We start from the raw sequence: 25382 nt of genomic DNA, 5'->3' as shown, positions 1-25382 counted from the left end.
CATGTTGGTGACCTGTTGCAGTGCTCAGTGGCGACGTCTAAATATAGACAGCTCAGACTGTAAGATGATCTAAATGTTTATAAGACTGGGATGAGCATTTATACTGAGAAAACCCTAGTTTCAACTTTATAAAATTACCAAAAACTTCTCTGTGTATTAACAGATCAGATGTTGAGATGTCATAGGTCGGACATCACAGTTATGGTGTCATTCAGGAGACATATTTTTAAATATAGTGTTGTGTTATGAAATGTGAATTATAACAGTGACAGTTTCTAAACAGTCCAGTTTTCCTACCACACTTAAAACTGGCAATGGCAGTTGGTCATCAGTATCAGAACATCAGGTTATACTCTTTTTACAATATATTAAAATGTGTCTGTGAATAAAGCAACAAGCAACGATGTACAACACAATGTTTTCACAATTACAAAATGTAACAGGCCCACTATTATTTCATGGTTGAAATTGCTAAGCAACAAAAATATTTTACATACTCTTAACACATTTCAAAATAAACTCACTGGCATCATGGTACGCCCCCTGTCGGAGAACATGCTTTGCAGAAGTGTTTTTTTTTATTATTTAAAAAGGTCCAAATATTAAAGTTTCTGCAACCACGAGACAATTAAACTAGAGTACCAACGCATTCTTAGTAAAATTATAAATCAATAAATAATTAATTAAACCAAAGAATCAAATTATTTATAATTAAAGAATCATCAATGACCAGAAATCATTATGTCATGAAGTAAAATAAATAAATATGTACTTTTCTAGAAAATAGAGTTTATCGCTTAAAACATTTACTTACCGACTTTTCTGGTTGCAAAACTTCAAGATAGCAGTGCTTATAATAGCTGTTGTAAAGTCTCCAGTCCAGCAGGTGGCAGTATGGTGTTAAAAGGCAGCGCTCTGCTGTTTGTTTTCCTGTTAGCTTTTAGCATCTCAAGCGTCTGTGAAAGATGCCCGCGTCTGTCATGATGGCTGAAGTGGATGAAAAGCTGTTGTTGCAGTTTGAAACACAAGAGCTGGAGGTAAAACACATAAGCTGATGATGTTTTATCATATCTCCTTTATCTGCTCCACACAAGTGGCTGTCATTTCAATAACTTTGCTTATGTATATCCAAGTTATAGTGTTCATTTATATTTGTCAACAGACTTATGTTTATTTGATCATTAACATTGAGCTAGTTCATGTCATTCGATCTGTGTTTGTTTTTTTATAGACTGTATGTCATTTCAATTCTTTAATATCGTTATCTCAGGCTCCTGGTGGCATTGCAACGCCTCAGGTGTATTCCCAGCTAATGGTCCTGTATCTCCTACACAATGACACGTGAGTACATTTACATATAATAATGCATTTAATGTTAGTCCATTTATTTTATCAGCTGGTCATGTCTTAATATTCAGTTGCTTGTACACAGGAACAATGCCAGATATCTTTGGAAACGGATACCCCAAGCAATTAAAACAGTACGTTTTATGTTTTTGACTATTTAGATTCTATAGTTAAATTACAAAAGAATTTGGAGCTCTGATTTACAGTTTCTTCTTTCAGGCAAACCCAGAGTTAGCAGCTGTATGGGCTGTAGGACAACATATATGGCAGCGGGACTTTCCAGGGATCTACAGTACAATTGCCGCTTTTCAGTGGTCTGAAAGCATTCTGCCTGTTATGGACGCATTAAGAGGTACCATGATCATGTGATTTGTGGTTTTGTAGTAAGTTTATGCATTACTCCTTGTATTGAAATATTTGAGGGTAATCTCAAAGTCATCTGGCAGCCCGTGCTGTGTCCATCCGCCTTAACCACAGCCATTGGCTTCTTCTTTCCACACCACTTTCCTCTGAACCCCACTTCCTGCGTCAATTTGTTCATCCAGATTAGTGGCTGCAGCCTCAACAACACTTGCTTTGATGGCATCCCACCTCAATGCAAAATGTCTGTTTAAGTGGGTATATTTATTAGCCTATATGGTGGTCTGCTGTTTCTTCAGTGTCACATTTGTTGTTACAGTGATAGGAAAATGTGACTTTTTCATTGAAGATTGGTGCTTCCAAAATGTGGGACAAAGGCACAGCTTAATATGTTTTTAGCATTTAAAAACTACTAAGTTGCGAAAAATGTAGAAAAATTTCATAGATCTTTAACATTGACCTGGCTCATATCATTCTATCTGTGTTTGTTTTTTATAGACCGTATGTCATTTAAATTCTTTAATATCTTTATCTCAGGCTGCTGGTAGCATTGTGGGACACAGGCACAGCTAAATATGTTTTTAGCATATAAAAACAATTAAATTGCAAAATTTTTAAGACAAGGTGAAAACATCCAAAATGGGTCAAAATCTATGTCTAGCATGTCTAAATAAGTATTTTACAATATTACATTATTTTAAATTCAGAGATTAAAAACGACATAAAATATGTGGTTAAACAACACTGACAGTTGACAGCCCTGTCAAATGGTATTAGTGTTACATGTACATGGCATATTTTCCGTGGATCTGTTTGATTAACAAAATGATAAAAATATGGTTATTAATCTCATTTTACTTTGAATGTTTATAGATGTGCAGCAGGAAATTAAAATTTACCCTGAGAAGAAACATGTTGCTCACAGATTCCATTTCAAGTAGTTCATGACTATACTTAGCTAAGGCATTAACTCAGCATATTCACAGGCCAAGTGTGAAGCCTTTGGGTGATGACTTCTTTTAGATAAATGGGACCCATTCAAAAGTAACTTTTGTAAAAGTTCAGATCCAACATTTTTGTATTCTTTGTTGTTGGAAAGTACTTAGTACAGCAAACAGTTCTTTAACAATCTTTTTATCTATTCAATAATAACCTATGGGATCATACTAAAACACAGCATTCGTTTGATCCCCACGTGCCAGCACTTCGCCCTCCCAGACCAAGGATAGGTTAAAAATAGCCCTTTCCATGTGTTCCCTGTATACTGTTATTAAGGACATCAAGACTTGTTTGTCTTTTTACAAAAAATTACTTGAAAATGTACAAATTACAGATTGGCACCAATACTTACAGATTGGTAAAAAATGAATTTAAATCCTTAAATTACCATTTGATAGAAAATATGAGAAATGTTAAATATGTTTAGAGGAATCATTTGTATTCAGAAGGTAACAATATAAACTGCATAGAATCACAAGAAACACATGGAACACAAAGTTTTGATGTAAGGAAAATACGAAGGAAGGACAAGTTCATTGTAACTTCCATATTTTTACAGTTTACAGTTATAGTTAGTGTAGGTATCAGACTTTTCTAGATTGTCAAATCTGTTTATTAATGTCCAATTCAATTCCGTGCAAGACCAAAATCAACTAAAATTCAAACAATAACAAGGGTGTTTAGGAGTAGACTATGGTTTTGTAGACTTTGGATTGCCCAACACATGACACTTAACCCAGTTGTCCTAGTTGAAATACTCCACCATTGAAATTTCACTGTACAGGAAAGGGTAGGGGTGTTATGGTATCATCATGACACAACACATAGATTCAAAGGGGTGGGGGCTTTTCGGTCTCCAAAAATGAATCGTGAAAACAAGTGGATAGGAATTTGTGCTCTGATTGGTTGGAGGAATGGCATGTAACCGACCGGCTGAGGGTCATATAAAAACCAGTGCCCCTGTGCCCCAGGACAGATCTGACAACTGCAAAGACTCGCCTACAGCCGCACAACAGCTTATTTTTAACTTTACAGTGTAACAGCCACTAAAGTAATACAGCAAAAGAAGACAACCTGACATGGATATTCAACGAACTGCCTCCTTGTTGGGGTGTCCAGGCTCCATGGAGAGCCTTGAAAAACAGCTGAGCTGCCCGATCTGTCTGGAGATGTTCACCAAACCAGTGGTGATTCTACCCTGCCAACACAACCTGTGCCGAGGATGTGCTAGTGATCTCTACGACTCTAGAAATCCGTACCGGTTTTCCGGTGGTGTCTTCAGGTGCCCTACTTGCCGTTTCGAAGTGGTTCTAGATCGTCACGGTGTACATGGACTTCAAAGGAATCTTCTAGTAGAGAATATAATTGACATATACAAACAGCAACAAGAGGGTGGTGGTGGCGGCGGTGTTGTAACCCAAGAAACATCTATAAAACCCAAAAACACCCAGGAGGTAATGTGCCAAGAGCACGAGGATGAGAAGATCAACATCTACTGCGTGACCCACCAAGTTCCCACTTGCTCTATGTGTAAGGTTTTCGGAGAACATAAAGACTGCGAGGTGTCGCCACTCGCTAGTGTCTACCAGGCTCAAAAGGGGGAGCTGAGCAACGCTATTGATGGTCTTGTGGCAGGGAATGGCCGCCTTCAGGCTTTGCTCAACCAAATGGAGGAGGCCTGCACGGCCGTCCAGGATAACGCTCAACAGGCTAAGCAGAAGCTGGGCGAACGTTTTGATTCATTGTATGCTGCTCTTGAGGAGCGCAAAAACGTTCTGTTGGAACGTATTGGTAAAGAGCAGGATGAGAAGGTGGCTGCCCTCAGGGCTTTGGCTAGGCGTTACGGAGATCGTCTTCAAGCAGCCACGGAGTTGACAGACACAGCGGTGCGCACGCTGGAACAAAGCGGAGCCGCAGAGTTCCTGCAGGCCTCAAAGAACCTGATCGTGCAGACAAAGGATGCAGCAAAGAGCTCGCTGGCTGAAGAAAGACCAGAACCGGGCTTTGAACGAATGGACCATTTCACTTTGAATACAGAACATGTGGAGACTTTATTGTCTAAGATGGACTTTGGGGGAGATGATGAGGATGAATATGAAGATGCTGAGGATGAGGAGGAAGAGGAGTGAACTGGTGATGTTATTGATGGAGATGAAATGAGAAGTGGGAAAGGATGAGGTCAAGATGGATGCAGATACAAAGACTGTAAACGTGATGACATGGGTTTCTGAAGATTTTATGTTTGGATATCGCTGCTAAGCAGTGTCAGCATTTCAACTCATAATTCAACTGTTTTATTTAGATGCCATTTTATACTTTTGTAATTGTTAATGTCCTTCCGTTGTCACTTTAGAAACAATCTTTTACACTTTTATCCAATACTCTGTGAATGAGAGTTTATATATGGTTCTTTGTGATGTTTCACATATAACATTCTAAAGTTTATAGAGAGCTGTATTATTAGTTTACTCATTTGTGGGCGTTATGCTTCAATATAAAATAAAATGTTTGAATGATGTTGTTATTGAGTTGTTTTTTTAAGATGCAGCAAACCATGAAGTACACATTTAAGCATATAGTTTACATAGATTATCTATGACCGGTTTAAATGTCAATTCTGTGCCTCGAGCACTCTTTGCAATCAACTTTCATCCCTGGTTCGAGGCACATGCTATTTTTAAATGGTAAGAGGACAAGATATGGCCAGGGGACCTTGGGGTGGATTACCAGAATAGAACACATGTATAGAGCTCCCACCCCCTCTGCATTGCCTTTCTCAGCAGCTCCTGCTGTTGGTCAAGATGAATTCAGTTCCTGAGTTCTACCAACACTTGCAAAAGTAATCATGCAATCGTCGAAAAACTCTTTGAGCCCCCTTAATATTTAAGTAATCTTGTTAATCATGAATTGCAATGGCAAAACACATTTGACGCATTTAACTTTCATTTCTTTGTGTAGAGGTCATGCTTGTATGACATGTGCTTGTCAGAGTGTTCCAAACATCATACTTGTAATCACGGCTGACCCCTCAGTGTTGCATTCATGTACACTGTAAACCCGGATAAGTAGAATTTACTTAAAAAAATCCAGGTAACTCGTTGCCTTAAAATTTTTAAGTAATGAAGCATTAGTTGAATAAGTGAACTGGACTACGTTCAATGTACTTGAGCCCATAATGGAATGGAATAGAATATTTAAGTTGAATGTACTAATAACCGAGTTACAGTGACTGAAGATACTTAGTTTAAACAATCATTCCCCACCCATTTATTTAACTCGGCTTGTTAAGTAAGCATTACTCCATTACCAATTCAACTAAATTGTATATTCTAACTGCCCCAACTTATTTCTAACTCAAAATATGTCTTTCAATCAATAAAACCATGTAAAATACATAGATACAACTGACACATTAAACTGATCCAATTTTTTTATTGAACATGTCTTTTTTATTAGCAACAAAAGAAACAAAGCCATGACCTAATTCTATTTCCTCACTGATGGCATGAAAAGAAAAAAATATCTTCCTCTTTACCTCCAATCATATTGAATTACACCTCTCTAAATTAGGTTGACAAACTGGCAGGATAAAACTCAGCCCTGCTGAAGACTGGCATCTTAAAAGTTATACTTCAAAACTCAACATTTACTCTTCAAATTTGGTTGACAGACTGGCAAGATAAAACTCAGCCCTGCTGAACACTGGCATCTTACATTTAACATATACAAATAACAAATCTGTACATGGAAAAACAAAAAAGTGTGTGAGAATAACATTAACTAAATAAGCTAACATTAGCTAAATAACAACAACTTAAAGAGGCATGACAGTAGTTAACTAACAACGAATAAATAAATAAAAAAATCAAGAAATTAAAGCTAACTATGTTAGCTAGTGTGCAACAACTTACAAGGATGTTTGCAGTTCTCTGGCTAGCTGCTGCACCGTCTCAACTTAAGCTGTCTGGAAGCAACAGAGTAAAATGGTTCAGAGCGGACATATTAGCTCGGTATCAATTTAAAAGCATGTAGAGATTGCCTGGCCAGCAGTCTATTGTGTGAACGAGTACGTTACCCGGACACCGGGCGGACTCGAAGTGTACCCAAATAAGACGGTCGCCGGACACGTCGGAGCAAAGCTAAATTTATTTCAGTCAGTCGTAGTCACACAATAGAATCCGCTAACAAGGCAGCGGGTATTAGCGCCAACTTACCGGGACGTTAGATGTTCCGTGCGGAGCTAACGATCGCTGCTTCAGGTGTCTGGCTCAGCTCAACTTGCTCTAGCTGTCTGGAAGCGACATACAATTTCCGTTACGGGCGCTAGCTAACGTTACCAGTGAAGATATTCGTTAGCTAGGAGAGTGTGGGGCAGAGTTAGCTGGATAGCTACCCTGCTAATAACTAGCGAAGTTCATTTTTCAGTTTTTTTTAAATAACTACAGTACTATTGAAATGAAACTTTGATATACATATATATATATCTGATAGATACTTTGAGTTATATCAAAGTATAATTTCTATAGTGTTGTCCCCATGAAAATATATAATAAAATATTTGTACAAATGTGAGGGGTGAACTCACTTTCGTGATATACTGCTAGCTAAGTTACATCAGCAAGCAGTCGGGACTGCAACGGCATGCCAGTGCCAGGTTCCCACTTACCGTTTTGTGGCTGAACTCGGTTTATTCACCGAAGGCTTCTAGCTTCGGTGAATGAACAACGTGCTTGCTGTAACGGCAATTTAGATACAGGTGTATTCCGTCTCAAATTTTGGCGGTTGTGATGTCAATGCGTTGCTATTTGTAAAAGGCAAAACTTGATGATATTGAGTTGTTTGAGCTCAAACACATAATTACAATAAGATAGGCCATTAAAAAGTACAGTTTACTCCGAATTCTTAATTAATGTAAAGAAATAGTAGTACAAACTCAAAAACTTAACTTAACTTAACTTAAAAACACACTTACAATAAGAAAGGACATGAAAAAGTTAAGCTTAATCAGAATTAACTAGTAATGTCAACAAATTAGACACATTTAAGTAATATGAACTCAAGCTGTTTGAGTTGAATCAAAATCTGGGTTTACAGTGTACAGGTGCTGGTCATATAGTTAGAATATCATCAAAAAGTTGACTTATTTCACTAATTCCATCCAAAAAGTTAAACTTGTATATTACATTCATTACACACAGACTGATACGTTTAAAATGTTTATTTCTTTTAATTTTACGATTATAACTGACAACTAAGGAAAATCGTGAATTCAGTATCTGTTATATTGTGAAGAGGTTAAATATTGAAGACACCTGGTGCTAAACTCTAATCCGCTAATTAACTCAAAAAACCTGCAAAGGCCTTTAAATGGTCTCTCAGTCTTAGTTCTGTAGGCTACACAATCATGGGGAAGACTGTTGACTTGACAGTTGCCCAAAAGACGACCATTGACACCTTGCACAAGGAGGGCAAGACAAAAGGTCATTGCAAAAGAGGCTGGCTGTTCACAGAGCTCTGTGTCCAAGCATATTAATAGAGAGGCGAGGGGAAGGAAAATATGTGGTAGAAAAAAGTGTACAAGCAATAAGGATAACCGCACCCTGGAGAGGATTGTGAAACAAAACCCATTCAAAAGTGTGGGGGAGATTCACAAAGAGTGGACTGCAGCTGGAGTCAGTGCTTCATGAACAACTATGCACAGACGTATGCAAGACATGGGTTTCAGCTGTCGCATTCCTTGTGTCAAGCCACTCTTGAACAGACATCGTCAGAAGCGTCTCGCCTCGGCTAAAGACCACTAAAGGACTGGACTGCTGTTCTCTGATAAAAGTAAATTTAGCATTTCCTTTGGAAATCAGGGTACCAAAATCTGGAGGAAGTGAGAAGAGTCTCACAATCCACATTGCTTGAGGTCCAGTGTAAAGTTTCCACAGTCAGTGATGGTTTGGGGTGCCATGTCATCTGCTGGTGTTGGTCCACTGTGTTTTCTGAGGTCCAAGGTCAACGCAGCCGTATACCAGGAAGATTTAGAGCACTTCATGCTTCCTGCTGCTGACCAACTTCATGGAGATGCAGATTTCATTTTACAACAGGACTTGGCGCCTGCACACAGTGCCAAAGCAACCAGTACCTGGTTTAAGGACCATGGTATTCCTGTTCTTAATTGGCCAGCAAACTCGCCTGACTTTAACCCCATAGAAAATCTATGGGGTATTGTGAAGAGGAAGATGCGATATGCCAGATCCAACAATGCAGAAGAGCTGAAGGCCACTATCAGAGCAACCTGGGCTCTGAGTGCCACAGACTGATCAACTCCATTCCACGCCGCATTGCTGCAGTAATTCAGGCAAATGGAGCCCCAACTAAGTATTGAGTGCTGTATAGGCTCATACTTTTCATGTTTATACTTTTCAGTTGGCCAAAATTTCTGAAAATCCTTTCTTTGGATTGGTCTTAAATAATATTCTAATTTTCTAAGATACTGAAATTGGGATTTTTCTTATTTGTCAGTTATAATCATAACAATTAAATGAAAAAAACATTTGAAATATATCAGTCTGCGTGTTATGAATGAATATAATATACAAGTTGCACTTTTTGAATGGAATTAGTGAAATAAATAAACTTTTTGATTACATTCTAATTATATGACCAGCACCTGTAGCTGTAAGTAAACAGAGAGAGTGGCATTGAGAGTTTATATTTAGTACTTAAGGTCTAAAAGTGTTTGAGGGATCTGTTAGCAAGTTCTGCGTTTTTTGTGTGTTGTGGCATTGGGTCATGCTGTAACAGTTTTTCAAAGCCATTAAACGAAAGTGTGAAAATGTTTTTTTTTTCTTTAAGCTGATTTGGTTTTACACCTTTTGAAAACCTTTTCAACAAATTATTGCACATTCTCTGTCCCTACTGAGAGCTTTGTCTTTTGTGTTTCTTCTAGAATCCACCCGCAGGAGGGCATATGGGCTTGTTGCTCAAGCTTACACATCAATTAGTGCAGAAGACTTTGCTGCCTTTGTGGGATACTCTGTAGAAGAGGCAGTGAAAGGTACTTATTACATGATTGACAACTGTTGAATATATGTCAATCTTTGCTTTTTTCCTTTTGTTTCAATCATTCTCAATTTTCTCTCACATGCTGTCTATTTTCTTTGATAAACCCACACCATTCATCCATTTTCCCTCTTTTAATTCAATGCAATATTTATAAAAAATATGTTTGTAGAAGTATTTTCAGATGTGTCAGGTCATCATCAAATATTTTAGTGTGGCTCTAATGATTTCTTGATGTTCTTCAAAATAAGCTTGCATTGGTTAAGAGCTAAAACGAAACATTAATAGTAAACATTCTCAATTACATTAATAGGACATCTGTATAAAGTAAAACATGTATTTTTCTTTTGCCCAAGGTGTAGTTAGTCATGGATGGCAGGCAGATCCAAACACCAGGATGATCATGCCACAGAAACCAGGTGGGGGCACTGTTTCACTAGTTTTTGCAAATAAACGCAAAGCTTTTTCCGCCCTGTATGACTCATTCTTCCATAAGGTTTCATTCAAGGTTTCCCCTACGCTGTACGAAAACGTTGTTCCATTGAGTTGCCGTTTCTGCACGGTTATTTCATAACAGTAACGTGAATCAGTGACCTCACTTCGATTCCACTTCCATCCTGCTCTCATGTTCTCTCCCAGTTTGCTCTTGTAGTCTCTGCAGCTCCCTTTAATTACAAAATAACAGGAAATTCGTTAGTTTTTGTTCATTTTTTTCTTCTAGATCTGGATTGTTTCTCACCCTCACTGTTTTTTTGTTGTTTCAAGCCAAACTGCCTTTAATGTGTTTGCCAGTAACCGTTGAGCACCGTTTTACGAGACAGCATCTGGGTTTTAGCACGACCCTCGTGATACAGTGCAGATGTTAGCCATACATTTGAGACACTGATGATTGAGAAATTAATTCCCAGTACAGATGACCTGCAGCTTGCAGCTGATGTTTAATCATTTAACACTGTTTCCATGGAATTTTTAATTCTTTGGTTGCTGCATCTCAAATAGCTCAGACATTTACTCCAGGGCACATACAGTATGCTCATGTGTTCTGTCGGGCATCACGGGTTTGTTTACTCTAAAATGTCTTTGTGTTATGAAGCAGATAATAGTGAAATTGAAGGAATCCCCCTCTTTTCTCATATTTTTTTGCCTTCCCCTTTCTACAGATCCACCCCCGGTTTCTCTGGTTCCAAACGAACAACAGCTGGCCAGACTTACCGACTACGTGGCTTTTCTCGAGAACTGATAAGCACCCCGCCTCTCTCATCCCCACCAACTCTCAAGATACTATGTTATATGGAAGAAAATGTCCACGCTCTTCCATCTGGTGTCCAGGACTCTTTCACACTCATCTGTTGTGCTCCGTGAAAAGCCTCAATGTCTCTCTCACTTTTTGTTTTATATCTTTCACAGTGATATATGACAAGATTTTCAATAGATTCTTAGACACAAATCTGCTTTGGAATGTGACACTGATTGTCAAGACTGTCAATTATTATTTTTCAGCATAAATACTTGGATTTATCCATCCATATTATTTTTGGCTCTGTGTCAATAAGAAATGTTTACCTTGTCTCAGTGTCACAGATCTAAAATGTACTCTTTCTGCATCAGCTTGAATTTTTCATTAAAAAAAGAAAAATGTAACACTTTTTTTTAGTTTTTCATTTGGCGTCCTTTAAGCAGAAGATTTTAAGAAGGTTCTGTTCTAAGAAATCCCTATTTGAAATGGCTTTCTAACTGCAGAACAACTACGTTCAATGAACATTAAAATAATATAGGTAACTTTTTATAGAAATTTAAAGCATATATATATATAAGCAGAGCTTTAAATAATTAGATTAAGATGTCACACTGCACCAAAGGATTACATTTCTTATAAAGAAGTTAGTCTCTAATAGGTGTTGAAAACCTTATCTTTGAGCAATTGTTAACCAAATATGCAACCAACAACAGATAAGTCAGTTATGTTGAAAGGGACAAAGCTGTATTTAAGATGCTTCCCACTCTCTGACAAGTGGTCGACAGCACATCTCTTTTTGGTGTTCAGATGTTTTGCACTCCTTCAGTTTCTTATGCAGTGTGGGTTTGAAAGAAGAGGAAACAAACCAGCTGTCGGCCACTGTCCCATTATTTCAGCAGGCCAGTGTCTTCATATGCAGTCGAACAACATATTCTTACAGTACTGAGAATATTTATCTATATATAAAATGTCCTTTCCACTGTAGGTTGATCCATTTGGGTTTTATCTTCCAGATTGCCTATTTTTATTTACAGCTGGTGGTCGCACCAACCTAGTCAAACAGTGTTTGTCTTGTGTATACATTACACTTCCATGTGTTTTTTGCACATTTCATTTTTTTTTATAGATTTTTCATTGTTCGAGCTAAAACATGTGTTGCAAAATCTTCAAAAGCACAGGTTTCATGACCTGTAAATGAACTGAGATCATTATTGCATATCTTGGGTTTACATGACATCAAACAGGAAGAAATGCAGACCAGCTGAGGTGAAGTCTTTGACAGCAAGAGTGGTCCTGGGTCACAGACAGCTCCACTTGACCATCTGGTGTTCATGTGTTTAAGTCCGTGCATGACTGTATTTGTTCAATACAACAGTATATGGCAAGGCCGAACCAAACACATCTCCAGCAAGTTTAATGCTGTAGTCTACTTGACAAATGGTAAATCAGCATTGTTATGGTGCAGTGTTTTCAAATAAAATGAGCACCCCTGAGGTAGGTTAACAAGTGCCAGGTCTAGCCGCTTTTTAAGCAGATGTTCATAAAATGCTAGTGGCCATTGCTAATGAGGTCACTTTTTCCAAAGGTTAAGGGTTGTATCTGTAACCCATCATGCTACATGCCATCGAAGTGACGTGTGGGAGAGGTTATCTGGTCCTTCAAGTTTTTTCCCTCTATTTTTAATAAAAATTATGCAGATTGCAAAAGTGACGACTTTGAAATTAACCTACAGTAGTTCAGTCTGTTTATGATGCACAAAACTGAAATCTTTTAAGTCCATTGCCTCTGTTTATGGGTACAGAGCGTCATAAGCCGTTAAGGAAGAAACTTAATTTTTCTAAAGCAATAGTAATATACGTATTCAAATGATATAAACAAAAATCCAGCCACATGTTTCCATATGCGCATATGAGTCATCAGCTGGGGCCTGAGCTATGAATTATTCAAAGAGACTGTTTGTGCAATAGGCCTACAAAGAAACACTATTTTTAAAACGAAGTTTGTTCTGGCTGATTTATGGTGTAAAAGTATTTGCAACGGTTACTCTTGAATGTTACAGATGGTTTGGGGGATGAACTGCTGTGATTAAAGAATGTGCTTTAACCTCACACAACTTCATGATGTTCTCACAGTCATTTAATCATTCCCATAAGGAAATCTCTTGGGATTCTGTATACAGCATGCACCTTGTTGTTGGACACAACAGAGGTGGATGTTTTGAGTCATAACTGTATGTCTGCTAGTCGTCTGACTAACAGGAACCCCAGTACACCACACCACACAACACATCAAGGTGAAGTCTAAACACAAAATTCACTGCAGTCAGTACAAAGAGAACAAACTGTTTTTCATGATCCTCGATGGTAAATTGAAGTCATGCTTTGAGCAAATAAAACTGGCTTTAGATTTATGCCGTGTCCCATTCCTTCTCTAATCGCTTAAGTCTATTTTATGAAGCGTTATCATCTTTAGTTCTTATGTGTGCTCCTAACACTGTAGGTGGGGGAGGGTTATCAAATTCTGGACAGTACTTTTATTTTGTAACATTGAGGGATGATTAAAGACAAACATCACTAAAAGGATTGTTCATCCAAAGATTTAAAATGATATCGTCATTTACTCACCTTCTTGTCATTTTAAACCTGTATGACTTTCTTTTATCTGCAAAACACAAAGAAGATATTTTGAAGAATGTTGGAAAACAGAACAAAGGCAGTACCCATTCACTTCCATTGTATAGACACAAAACTAATGCAAGTGAATGGTACCGCCAATGTTTGGTTACCAACATTCTTCAAAATATCCTCTTTTGTTGTAGAGAAAAGAAAGTCATACAGGTTTAAATCGACAGGTGAGCGAGTAAATTACAGATTACTAACTTCAATAAACGTAGATATCATTCTCACAACATTACACTTTGCTAAATTAGCTCTTGCTTTTGCAACCTGCTGCTCTAGATTCAGAGTAATTTTCCATGGGTTCCTGACAAACATGTCCAAGCCAAACAATTACATAATGCGCTCTACAAGCGGAGGTCTGTTAGTATATGGAAAGGCAGATGCTTTCCAAGCAACCTATTCTGTGGTTCTCACTCAAGGAAAGTAGGAAAAAGTTTGTGACAATTACTTTCCAATTAATATGCTTGCTACTCTTAGATTACAAGATCTCTAAAACTGTTGAGAATAATCAATTGCCGAAAGATTGACCATGTTAGTCTATGCTTGCATGTCAAGAAACAAATGTCTTCCAGCCTGTTTATCCAGTTCCGGAACATGTTGTATCTCAGAATGTGAGCATGTGGTTTCTCACTTCTGACTTATTGGCTTTAAAGACTCAAAATGGAGGCAGATGAAAAGCATTGGGATGTTTCTAGCCAGTTGAAAAAGGCATTTTCCCATCTTTAATTTGGAACAGAGGGGATGTCTGTGGGTTGAGGGCTAATTCGTCTTCTGAGGCTTAGAGCAAGCTTAAAGCTAAAGGATGAGTGTGGGATGCAGTTGTGGTTGTGCTTTGGTGGAAATAATGGAGCTAGTCACTAAATGAATGGACAGTTATGCAGTTGAGTTAAAAAACTAAATCATTTGTAGTGCTTGCTCACTGTTACTTTCACTTAAAAAATGTTTGGACAGGAATGATAACTTAACTTGTTGAGTAAAGGTATTGCCTTTGACTCACATTCAAGCATCCAAGCTTCCATACATTTGAATAATTCCACGACCTTGCCATTGCTAGCACCCTGCTCTACCAATTGAGCTACATAAGATCATTAAACCTGTTGGAAAATGAAACTGGTTAACAGCTGTTGTTTGTGAATTTTGGAGTGGTGTTTTTCTTCTGGAACTTAATTTAAATGTCCGGTTGTAATGTTTTTAGGGGATCTTTAGAAAGAAATACAATATAATATAGACATTACATAATGAAGCGTTTTGTTTTTGTTACCTTAGAATGAGCTATTTCTATCTACATACACTGTGGGTGCCCTTGCATGGAATTCCCCATGTTGTCTCTAGTAACCCTAAACGGACAAACTGCTCTACAGAGCATGTTTCTTAAATACGTTATCTCCTTCAGGAACGATGTGAAAACATGATGGCATCTTATTTCTGTGTCAGCCACCGTAGTGCTTCAAAAGGGAGTGGTGGAATGTGCCTTTATTTGCCATTCACAACCAATGCGGCAACATTTTATACACTGGATCTTTAATGATAACATAGCAATGAATATGCTAGTTTGACAGCATAGCCCTGCACAGTGTGATCTACATGTGTGTGAAAACTATTTGTTTGAGATTATGGCTCGGTTGTATTGACTGGTCTAATCTGTTTGTGTACTCCTGAAGTAATGTGTTTTAGATTTTTATTGGATGACATTTTTTTCAACAAAAGTAATTTTTTTGCATTTATTTTGAATAATTACAACAATAACCCGTTTTTTCCACACATAATGATGTGGAAAGAAAAGCGGTAAGCAATGTCTAAAAAAGTGAATCATGTTTGCAACCGTGTCCAAAATTAAAACTTCTTTAAAAGCATTTTGTAAAGATGTCTGTAAAAATCAATGTTTTTGAGAGTATTTCTTGAAACTTCTAAAAGTACTAGATTATCTATGTTTGGGTATGCTTGTTTTCTGCAAAGTTCTTTTCGTAAGATGTTACACAAATGTGCCAATGACCTTGGAGACAGCGATGCTGTCAGTGTAATGAAATGTTTGGCTCCCACGAGCAGGCAGATGGAGACAGTTTCCCCTTCTGATGCAGTCTGCAGATAAATTAATTAGACTTATGTTGAGTCTTTCATGATTCAAAATACATGGTGGGTTTTTGTTTTGATTACACCCATGGAAAGCCAAAATGCCACTACAATGAGTCATCATGCAAAAGCCTGACATTAACTCAAAGCACAAAGTCAGAGAGGAAGGAGCTAACTTTTCAGCTAAACGGAACCAAAATAAACCAGGAGAATAAAATATACACAGGGATTTATATCTGACAACTTTTATTTTTTACTTATCGATTTTTAATGGTGGTTGAAAGATGACAATGAATCTCCATTGACAATTAAGTATATTTCCCAGTTTGAAACCATTTCTCGTCTTTTGGCACTACCATCAACCACCGTGGACTGTGTTGATTTCGTGCAGTAGGCCTACATTAAAAACTATGTTATGAGAACGCCTGTAAGCCAAAGCAGCTGAAACACAAGATATAAAGGATGTGAAGAATAACATCTGGCAACCATGATGAATCATTGCTTGTTTCACAGCATAAACATGGCACAGTACGGCAAAGAAAAATACAGGCTTGGTGCTCTGATGAAAATGATTTATATAACTTGCGCACCAATGCATTTACTGCACGGGAAGGGTCCAATGGGATTTTGGACCACGTGCAGGTCATGATTTCCAAGTTTAGAATAACGCTATGTGTATGCTGTTTTGATGGATTTACAAACAGAACGACGGAGACAAACAGTGTATGTAGATGACAGACTCCTGGGTAATGACAAACAGATGTTTAACACTGTGTACAATGTGTGAATGGCAACGCAAGAAATGTTGATGTAGGGTTTAGTTTTTAAAGACTGGAAAAAGTTATCCCAATCGGTAGATGAGATTATGCACACTTCTATTTACTACACTGACAATATGAACAATATACTGTCTCAACAACTGCAACTAATTTCTGACATGTTCTTTCTGAGGTGCTTTTAAATTCTAATCTTTATAAGGCCTGTATAGGGGCACACAGAGTTCATAGTGAAATGTTTATCAGAGTTTGTTATCTTCAGTTACCATAGAGCTTGATTCATAGAACGTCTGTTGAAATGGCAAGCTGCCTGTCCTCCCTAAACAATCTTGATTTGGGGTGATTTCCAGTTGGAGGAAAAAACATGGAACTGCTCAGAGGAAAGAGAGAAAATTACAGCTTTGGCCAAAGCTGAGAGGAAGTCAGAAGCTTACCTTTTTTTAAAACACTCAATGGAAAACTTTTCCGTACCCTGAAAGAGGAATCAGGCTTTATAATAATAATGATACTAAATAGATTCATTTACTCATCTTGAGTTGTTTCAAATCTGTAATAGTATATGGTACTGCCTATCATGGTAGGAAAAATGACAATGGTAGGCAACAGTGCCCAAGAACGGTTTGCTTTCATACATTCTTCAAAATATATTATTTAGTGTTTAACAGAACAAAACAATTTATAAAGCATTTTTTGGTTGCCAAGAGCTGTTTGGTTATAAGCATTCTTCAAAATATCTTTCTCTGTGCTCATATTTATTTTTGGGTGGACTGTTCCTTAAGTCGATTAAGAGCACCTTTCCACATTTCCAATGTTGCTTATAATGCATTACAAAAAGTAAATAGAAAGAACACTCAGAATCAATGTTTTATATAAAGACTAATTTATTTCTATCTTCCCATTTCCAAATGAAGTACAAAGTTTAAAAACTAAGCCCCCCCAAACACCTCCCAAAATACAGCTTGACAAGTACATTCCAAATTTTTTAAACCAAACTTGTGAGTAAGGCAATGGTTCCAGAAGTGCATCTCTGTTTTAACATAGGACTCATTCATTAGCAAATCGGATGATGGTCATTTAGCCACATTTAGATGTGCAAACATAAACACAGGATTTTTCTCTGAGATATTCATCTTGATCTTTGGTCAGTGGAGAGCAATTAAGATTCCTTCTATGAAGCAGTAAAAGCTTTACAAGGGGCTTGCAGTAATTTAGGACTAACATGTAACAAAAATGTTTTCAACCTGTCTTATAACTACAAAGATTTATTGATATGTTTTGATGAAGATATTCTCACAAGAGTTTTTCTATGAAACTAAAACCATGAGAAAAAAACTGAATACAATTTTTTAAAGCCATTTTGCCCTAGACATTTACAATGGGTTTTTCTCTGAAACCCGCAAACATAAAACGATTAAAAAATGTTTTTAACTGAATGTAGCACCAGCACAATTTTATTTGTGCTTTCTATGTTTGTGGAAAATACTAATTCAAGGCTTTCTTTCGATCAAATCCTTTGGCAGAATCCAGTGCAGGCATCTTGGCTTAGGTGGATCTTCTCGTTCTAGGTGCTTCATCCTCTGAGCGTCGTGAGCGGTTAGCTAACAGTCCTTACTCCTTTCTATGTTTTAACCGCAGCAATGACTCCATGTCTAACAGGTGCTGTTAAAGAAAAATATATTACTGTACCGGATTACTTAATGAATATTCAGCTAAATGTCCTGATGATATGAATAACTAAAAAAATGAATTTGTTTTCTTCATGCTCATCTAAAATAAAGATAAATGTATGATGATTCTCTTCAAGTACAATGTTTGGTAAAAGGACCAATAAGGTTTTAAACAAAAATTACTTTATACATACATTACATGCATATTTCCATTCATAATTTCATATGCACCAACTGACCGGTTAACCCACCTGGTTTTCCACAGGTCTCTTCACACTCAACTTGTGTTTCAAATCGATTCTGGTTTCCTCCACAGCCTCCATACCAGAAACGGGTGCAGGATCCACTTAGTGGGTCAAAATGCCACTTCAGCTCAAATTTAGCACAGGGGCCTTCTTCTTTTGGCAGCTTGCAGACATCCCCAGTGGAGTGCGGGCCAACTAATATAAAGAGAAGCGCATTATTGTTTAGTGTACACATTGTAAAAAATCCATCTTGAACATGTTCATCTAACCAAGGTAATTAAGTAACTTGAACACATCATTTTTAGTAGAAGGAGTCAAATGATGATTTTGTGTAGCCTCTACTGAATAAGATTCGTCATTAACGTGTTGCAACAAGGATTATTTTGTTGACTGGACTGAGATACTAAAGTTTTATCCAAAACATAAATAATTTGCTCAATTTGCTAATTTGTGTAATCTCAAACAGAAACAGAAAAGGTCCCAGCATGCATTGTGGCATATTAATTTTGGTTTTTAATCTAATTTCTAATAAGGATTCCTGCTTTAGTGTTTAATTTTATTCATGCAGTTGTTGTTAAAAATGCTAGTTGCTTGTTGTACAGTATTTAGACGTTTTTCAATGAAGAATGTTTCATGATTGTCACCATGATTGAAATTTCCGTTGAGGTATATGTGCATTATACAACCCTTCTGCTGATAGTAGATTCAACTCAAACAGCTTGAACAGTTAGTTCATTACAGTTATGTTAGAGTATGTTTAAAGTGTAGTACAGGTATTATAAGAAAACTGAATACTGTATTTCTTTAAAGATATTTGAGAGAAAATTATAACTATGCAACCAGATGCGAAACCCGCTGAACAAACGACTTACTACAGCACCCCTAAGGAGAAATTATGTTTATTTTCTACTATAGATCACGATGAACTATCGAAAATCATTAGATCATCTAAATCGACTACATGCATGCTAGACCCTATACCTACAAATCTTCTGAAAGAGATGCTCCCAGAAATTATAGATCCTCTACTTAGCATTATTAACTCATCTCTGACATTAGGACATGTGCCTAAAGCATATAAGGTGGCTGTTATAAGGCCCCTTGTCAAAAAACCCCATCTGGACCCTGGAGAACTAGTTAACTATAGACCTATTTCGAATCTACCTTTCTTATCTAAAGTTCTGGAAAAAGTAGTCTCAACTCAAATATGTTCCTTCCTCCAAAGGAATGAGATTAATGAAGATTTCCAGTCTGGATTTAGAGCACATCACAGTACAGAGACTGCTCTGATTAGAGTTACAAATGATCTGTTTATGGCGTCCGACCGAGGTTGTATCTCCTTATTGGTGCTGCTAGATCTTAGTGCTGCATTCGACACCATTGACCACAGCATGCTCCTACATAGACTTGAAAATGATGTCGGTATTAAGGAAATAGCTTTAAAATGGCTTAGATCTTATTTATGCGACCGTTTCCAATATGTAAAAATAAACAATGAGGTATCACGCAAATCGCAAGTCCAGTACGGTGTACCACAGGGCTCAGTACTAGGGCCTATGCTCTTCGCATTATACATGTTACCCCTAGGAGATATAATAAAGCGACACGGAATAAGCTTTCACTGCTATGCTGATGATACGCAACTTTATATTTCCTCGAAGCCTCACGAAACACAGCAATTCCATCGAATAGTGGAATGCATTGTCGATATAAAAAAGTGGATGAGTAGCAATTTTTTATTACTGAACTCGGACAAAACTGAAGTGTTACTTATCGGACCGAAAACCGCCCTACGTAACAACCAAGAATACTGCTTAACTATTGATGGATGTTCCATAAAACCCTCATCTTCAGCTAAGAATCTTGGCTTTATATTCGATAGTACTCTGTCATTTAAGAACCAGGTCGCCAACACCTGTAAGATTGCGTTTTTCCATCTTAAAAATATATCTAAATTACGTCATATGCTGTCATCATCAGATGCGGAGAAGCTTATACATGCCTTTATGACATCAAGACTAGATTACTGTAATGCACTATTAGGTGGTTGCCCTGCAGGCCTATTACAAAAACTCCAACTGGTCCAAAATGCGGCAGCTCGAGTTCTTACACGTACAAAAAAGTATGAGCATATTAGCCCGGTTCTGTCAACCTTGCACTGGTTACCTATAAAGCATCGTGTAAACTTTAAAATCTTGCTTATTACCTATAAAGCCTTGCATGGTTTAGCTCCTCACTACTTGAGAGAACTTCTTACGTATTATAGTCCATCACGTGCACTACGCTCTCAGGCGTCAGGTCAGTTGGTAATACCTAGAATTTCAAAATCAAGTGCAGGCGGCAGATCCTTTTCTTATCTAGCGCCTAAACTTTGGAACAGTCTTCCCTGCAATGTCCGGGAGGCGGACACACTCTGTCAGTTTAAATCTAGACTAAAGACGCATCTTTTTAATCTTGCATACACTAGATTATCATAATATATGTATTTCAAAGATCTAGGCTGCACTAGTTAGATCAACCGGAACCAGGGACACTTCCAATAACAACTGATGCATTTGTTGCATCAAAGAGTGCAGAACAGTACTCTACTCTCAGCCAGTCTTGTCTCATTGTTCCAAGGTTACAAGAGTGGAGCGGGCAGGGCGCAATCCATTCCTAGACCTGACAAATGCTGGACGAAGGAAGTGACGTCCCTACAAAACTTCAGCCACTATTAGATTATTAATGATCATTTTAAACCTAATTTTTTTTATTTTTTGCCTTGTTGTGCAAGCACTGTTGAGCTTGTGCAGAGGCTGCAGTTTTTGCCAGAGGGGAACTGGAATCCCCTGGTTAGGCCTGGTTTCCCTCCGAGGCTTTTTTTCTCCTCCAATGGAGTTTTGGGTTCCTCGCCACCGTTTGCATACTGTTTTGCACTGTTTTGCCTGGCCGGGGGGGCTGCTAGAATTTGTTAGTCTTATTTAATTAACACTGCATATAGGAATTTATTGTGTGTCTGATATTTGACCTGTGTTTTGAATTCCATAACCTTTTATGTTTTACTTATAGTCATTTTTTCTTGTACAGCTGCTTTGTAACAATGAAAATTGTAAAAAGCGCTATATAAATAAAGCTGACTTGACTTTAACTGAGAAAATTTTGTTGAGATAAACGACTACTCACAAAAACAAAAGTAGTGGAAATTGGTACTAAGATTTGTTCTTTTTGTGGACTTAGCCTTTTCTTTTACAGCATTAGACATTGCATTCACCATATATATGATTTTTCATTACATTCCAAATGTTTTACACCCAACACAGCGCTATTTGTGACATAATCATGTTTTTTGGAAACTCTGAAATAACCTCCAGGGGTTCCGGAGGTCTCAACAGGTTACTGTAACTTTACTGCACTGACCTGAAGCAGCTGCTGGGGGAATGGCAGCTCTGAAAGGTTCCTCACTAACTTTCTGATCAGCCGCTATGGAATTCAGAAAAAAGTTACATTATTCATTTTTACTATATTGTATTCTACAGACTGCTAATACAAGTCAATCATGGAATGTGAAAGACCAGATCAGGACAGCTTGATCCCTACAACACTTGGATGAAAGGTGTCAAAGGACACACCCACCTGTCTTTAAGCAGCGTTTGAGGCAATCCGCCTCACTCTCAAACCTATTTTCATTTCCTCCACAACCTCCAAACCAGAACTGCGTACAGAATCCATTCTTTCTGTCATAGTACCACTTAGCTTCATAGTCTTTGCATCCTTGTCCAGAGTCAAGGTCAAGTGTGCATGGATCCATAAGATTGTTAACTGAAACATGCCAACAAACAGACAGACAACAAGGAGGGTTTATTATGAAAGGGGAGAGACAGTGATAGTTAGTGATGTCAGATGAAATGCACATATAAACAGTAGATTTAAAGGTATTAGGAAATTATTTCACAAGGGTTAGCTGGATTAAATAATGAATGTGTAAATCATGGGTCATCTTTGAATACATTTTTCGTGTTATCAATTGTAATACATAAATGTCTACTGGTTGCAAGGCATTGTTATGGTCTTGTTGGTAAAGCAGCACACAGTTTAGATGCCAATACTGTATGTATGTTACCAGTGCATGCTACTTCACAGTTTATCAATAATGACACCATGATGCATAACTTCAAAACTTACTTTCTCGACAACAATATGATTGTTAAACTATCTGCATGTCATACGTGCAAGGGCCATCAGAAAACATACCGTCTCCACTTTAATTTATGAACCATAATCATTTTGTTTTATTTAAGTTTAAGTTTTAAGAGGGTTTCAATAAATTCAATCAAAATTTGGCCAAATCAGCAATATTTGAATTACAAATATTATTATGAATGGTCCCCTTGTCATGATTCCGCTATCATGTCATGTTAATTCTTGGTCTTGCAGCGGAGTCATGGCATAGCCTTAGGTTTTGTGTGAGAAAGTTGCCATGTGCTTTCTCGTGTCTCGTCGGTGTTTCCCGCCCTTTTGTCTCGTTAGCCTTCCCATTAGCGTTTCATTACCTTCACCTGCCCCTTGTTAATTATCCTGTGTTTGTTCCCCTTTAAAACATCCTTGTGTTCATTGTCCTGTGCGCGTTCGTTGTACTTGTTACCCCGTCATAGAAGCCGTGTTGATTTTTCAAGAAGCATTGTCCTGAAAAAGTACTTTTAAGTTTATTCTTTTCTTTGTGAGTGTTCGTTTTAGTCTTAGTGTTTTATAGTTGAGTTCTTGTTGAGTGTTTAGTTTTTTGTTACCCCCTCGTGGGTTTTTGTTTTCTGTTTCCATTAATATATATATATAAGTCCTTGTGTTAACCCCTTCATCCCCGCTGCCTGCTATTGGGTTCTTCCACCACGTTCTCCTACCACGACCGTGACACCCCTATTGAAGTCACAATACAATTAAAACTGTCCTTTTTGGAATATTGCAGTTTGTTTGTTATAAATAATCTATCAATGCAGTTTTGTTTTTAATTCATTAGCCCTCAATCTATTTTCAAAACATTAATCCCAACTCTTCATTTCTCCATGTGACATATACCTCTCAAAGCCAGGTTGGGACTTTGAATATCCCATGGAAATGCTCAAGTCAATTCTTGAAGAACGAAATCAAGTCCAACACTACATTTGTCTTATTCCAGAAGCTGTTCCACAATATGGGAAGAAAACACCATTGCGAATTACAACAGAAGTGAATTTTAAATATATTATAATAAAATAATTTTTAAGACATTTATTGTTAAATAAAACAAACAGAAATGATGTTTGTGATAACCAATATTACTTCGCACATGCCGTGGCTTTATTTTAAGTTGCTTTATTTTCCAAGCTTAAATTGTATACAATTTTGTTTATTTAATTTTATGGTTTCCAATTCATTAGAATTATATGTGTTACTAAGTATATGCAATAGACTGCAACCTCAGTCACACATAAAATGGCCCCAGCGCAGAGAAAACATGCCTTTGTAAAACATTCTGCATGTTGTAAAATTTTCATTTAAAGTAAGCAATGCACCTTTCAGTTTAGTGGTCATTCAGTTTAGATATGATGTAATACAATGTATTTACAGTAGGTTAGTGTATTATTGCTTGGATAATTTACTGTAAATTAAAAGTAAAACCTGCACTGAATAAAAGTCAGTAAATGAGTTCCTACGACCAACATATGTAGACAATAACCTCACTGCTGTGCTATGTCTATGCTCTATTATAAATGCAAGAGGACAAGTGTTCAGATCGAAAACCCAACAGAGTGTGAACAGACTGAATTACCAACAAACATTCTTAAACAGTCCTGATTTTACAAGTGAAATGTCAAATTTATCCATCCAACCAGTAGTATGAGCTTTCATACAATTTAGTTTAAACAAGTTTTAACAATGTGGAGATAGAACATAAACTTCTAATAATCAGTAGGAAAAAAAGAGTGTGTGCAAACATTTCATGGGTTATCATTTCTTCATGTTAAAGCACCGGATCTGTCCATCTAAGGATTAAAGAGAGGAAACCTCTAACGGGATCTTGATACCAAAGCACTGGGATTTTTGCTTTAATGTATGATTTGAACAATATGTTCTCCAAAAAAATACAAATAGAACTCAGCTGGGAAGCCCACAAAACCAGCTTGAGGAATAACATTCCAGTGTTATAAGAATACATGCACACAATAAAAAACGAAACAAATGCTATACATGCAAAAAAAACTTTAGATCAAATAGTCTGCATCACTTACTAATCTCTGGTTTATTAAGGGACACAGTGGACACAATTCCCATCACCTCGCTTTCAGTATGAACCTTCTGTTCTGTCGATTCTGATAAAAAAGACAAACCTGAAGTTAACTTAAGCTCAGTTTAAGAACTATTTTAACTAGCGATCATAATGGCCTTGTGTTGAGATCATATAACATGAATTGCCTTTCTTCAAAACCACAAAACCAAGACATTTCTCAACATATCTTCATTTGTGTTCACAGAAAACTATACATCAGAAACAGATTTTTAAAAATGTGAAAGAATTTTGATTGGGTGAACTGTCCCTTGAAAATAAAGAGGGTAAGAATGCCATGGTACGGCTGTTTAGTTAAATGTATATTAGTCTTGTCTCTGCAAAATTGAATCATAGTGCAAATTCTGTACACCACTTACTAATTTCTGGCTTGTTTAAGGGTGCAGAGGACACAATCCCCATCATTTCATTGAGAACCTTTTGCTCTGGCGATTCTGTTGAAAAGGCCAAAACAGGAGTTAACTTCATTTCAAAGAGCTCAAAGCCAAGCCAGTTAGCTTTTCTATTGGCATTGGAAAAATATCTATAAACTATAAAAGAAGTCCTTTGTTACTTACTAATTTCAGGTTTACTCAATGGTGCGGTGGAAACACTCCCCATCACATCACTGAGATTAAGAATCCTCTGTTCTGCTGAATCTTTTAAAACAACTGCT

At 37.3% G+C, this 25382-nt stretch overlaps 3 protein-coding genes across 3 annotated transcripts in view; 2 read left to right on the top strand and 1 right to left on the bottom strand.

Annotated features, from left to right (window-relative positions):
- Nucleotides 1-879: 879 nt before the first annotated feature.
- cops8 (COP9 signalosome subunit 8) lies at nt 880-12695 on the top strand. The gene is made up of 7 exons (XM_079463515.1): nt 880-1037; nt 1271-1341; nt 1433-1481; nt 1567-1699; nt 9644-9751; nt 10113-10175; nt 10917-12695. The coding sequence occupies exons 1-7, from the start codon at nt 966-968 to the stop codon at nt 10994-10996; spliced, it is 576 nt and encodes a 191-aa protein (XP_079319641.1). The 5' UTR covers nt 880-965; the 3' UTR covers nt 10997-12695.
- Nucleotides 3786-5220, top strand: trim63b (tripartite motif containing 63b; the record flags this gene model as incomplete). The annotated part of the gene is made up of 1 exon (XM_079463514.1): nt 3786-5220. The coding sequence occupies one exon, from the start codon at nt 3786-3788 to the stop codon at nt 4833-4835; it is 1050 nt and encodes a 349-aa protein (XP_079319640.1). The 3' UTR covers nt 4836-5220.
- A 4666-nt stretch (nt 12696-17361) lies between the features above and the next one.
- Nucleotides 17362-25382, bottom strand: part of LOC306898505 (collagen alpha-3(VI) chain-like) — a gene marked incomplete at its 5' end in the record, with an annotated part of 33213 nt that continues 25192 nt past the window's right edge. The window contains 7 exons of the mRNA XM_079464027.1: nt 17362-18176; nt 18436-18624; nt 21826-21888; nt 22042-22227; nt 24672-24752; nt 25087-25161; nt 25285-25380. Of these exons, the coding sequence (XP_079320153.1) occupies nt 18136-18176; nt 18436-18624; nt 21826-21888; nt 22042-22227; nt 24672-24752; nt 25087-25161; nt 25285-25380 (731 nt within the window). The 3' untranslated portion in view covers nt 17362-18135. The remainder of the gene's footprint in view (nt 18177-18435; nt 18625-21825; nt 21889-22041; nt 22228-24671; nt 24753-25086; nt 25162-25284; nt 25381-25382) is intronic.

This window comes from Barbatula barbatula, assembly GCF_947034865.1.
Source record: "Barbatula barbatula genome assembly, chromosome: 9".
Classification (NCBI taxonomy): domain Eukaryota; kingdom Metazoa; phylum Chordata; class Actinopteri; order Cypriniformes; family Nemacheilidae; genus Barbatula; species Barbatula barbatula.
Note: the sequence above shows the minus strand (reverse complement) of the source record. Positions and strands in the feature narration are given on the sequence as shown.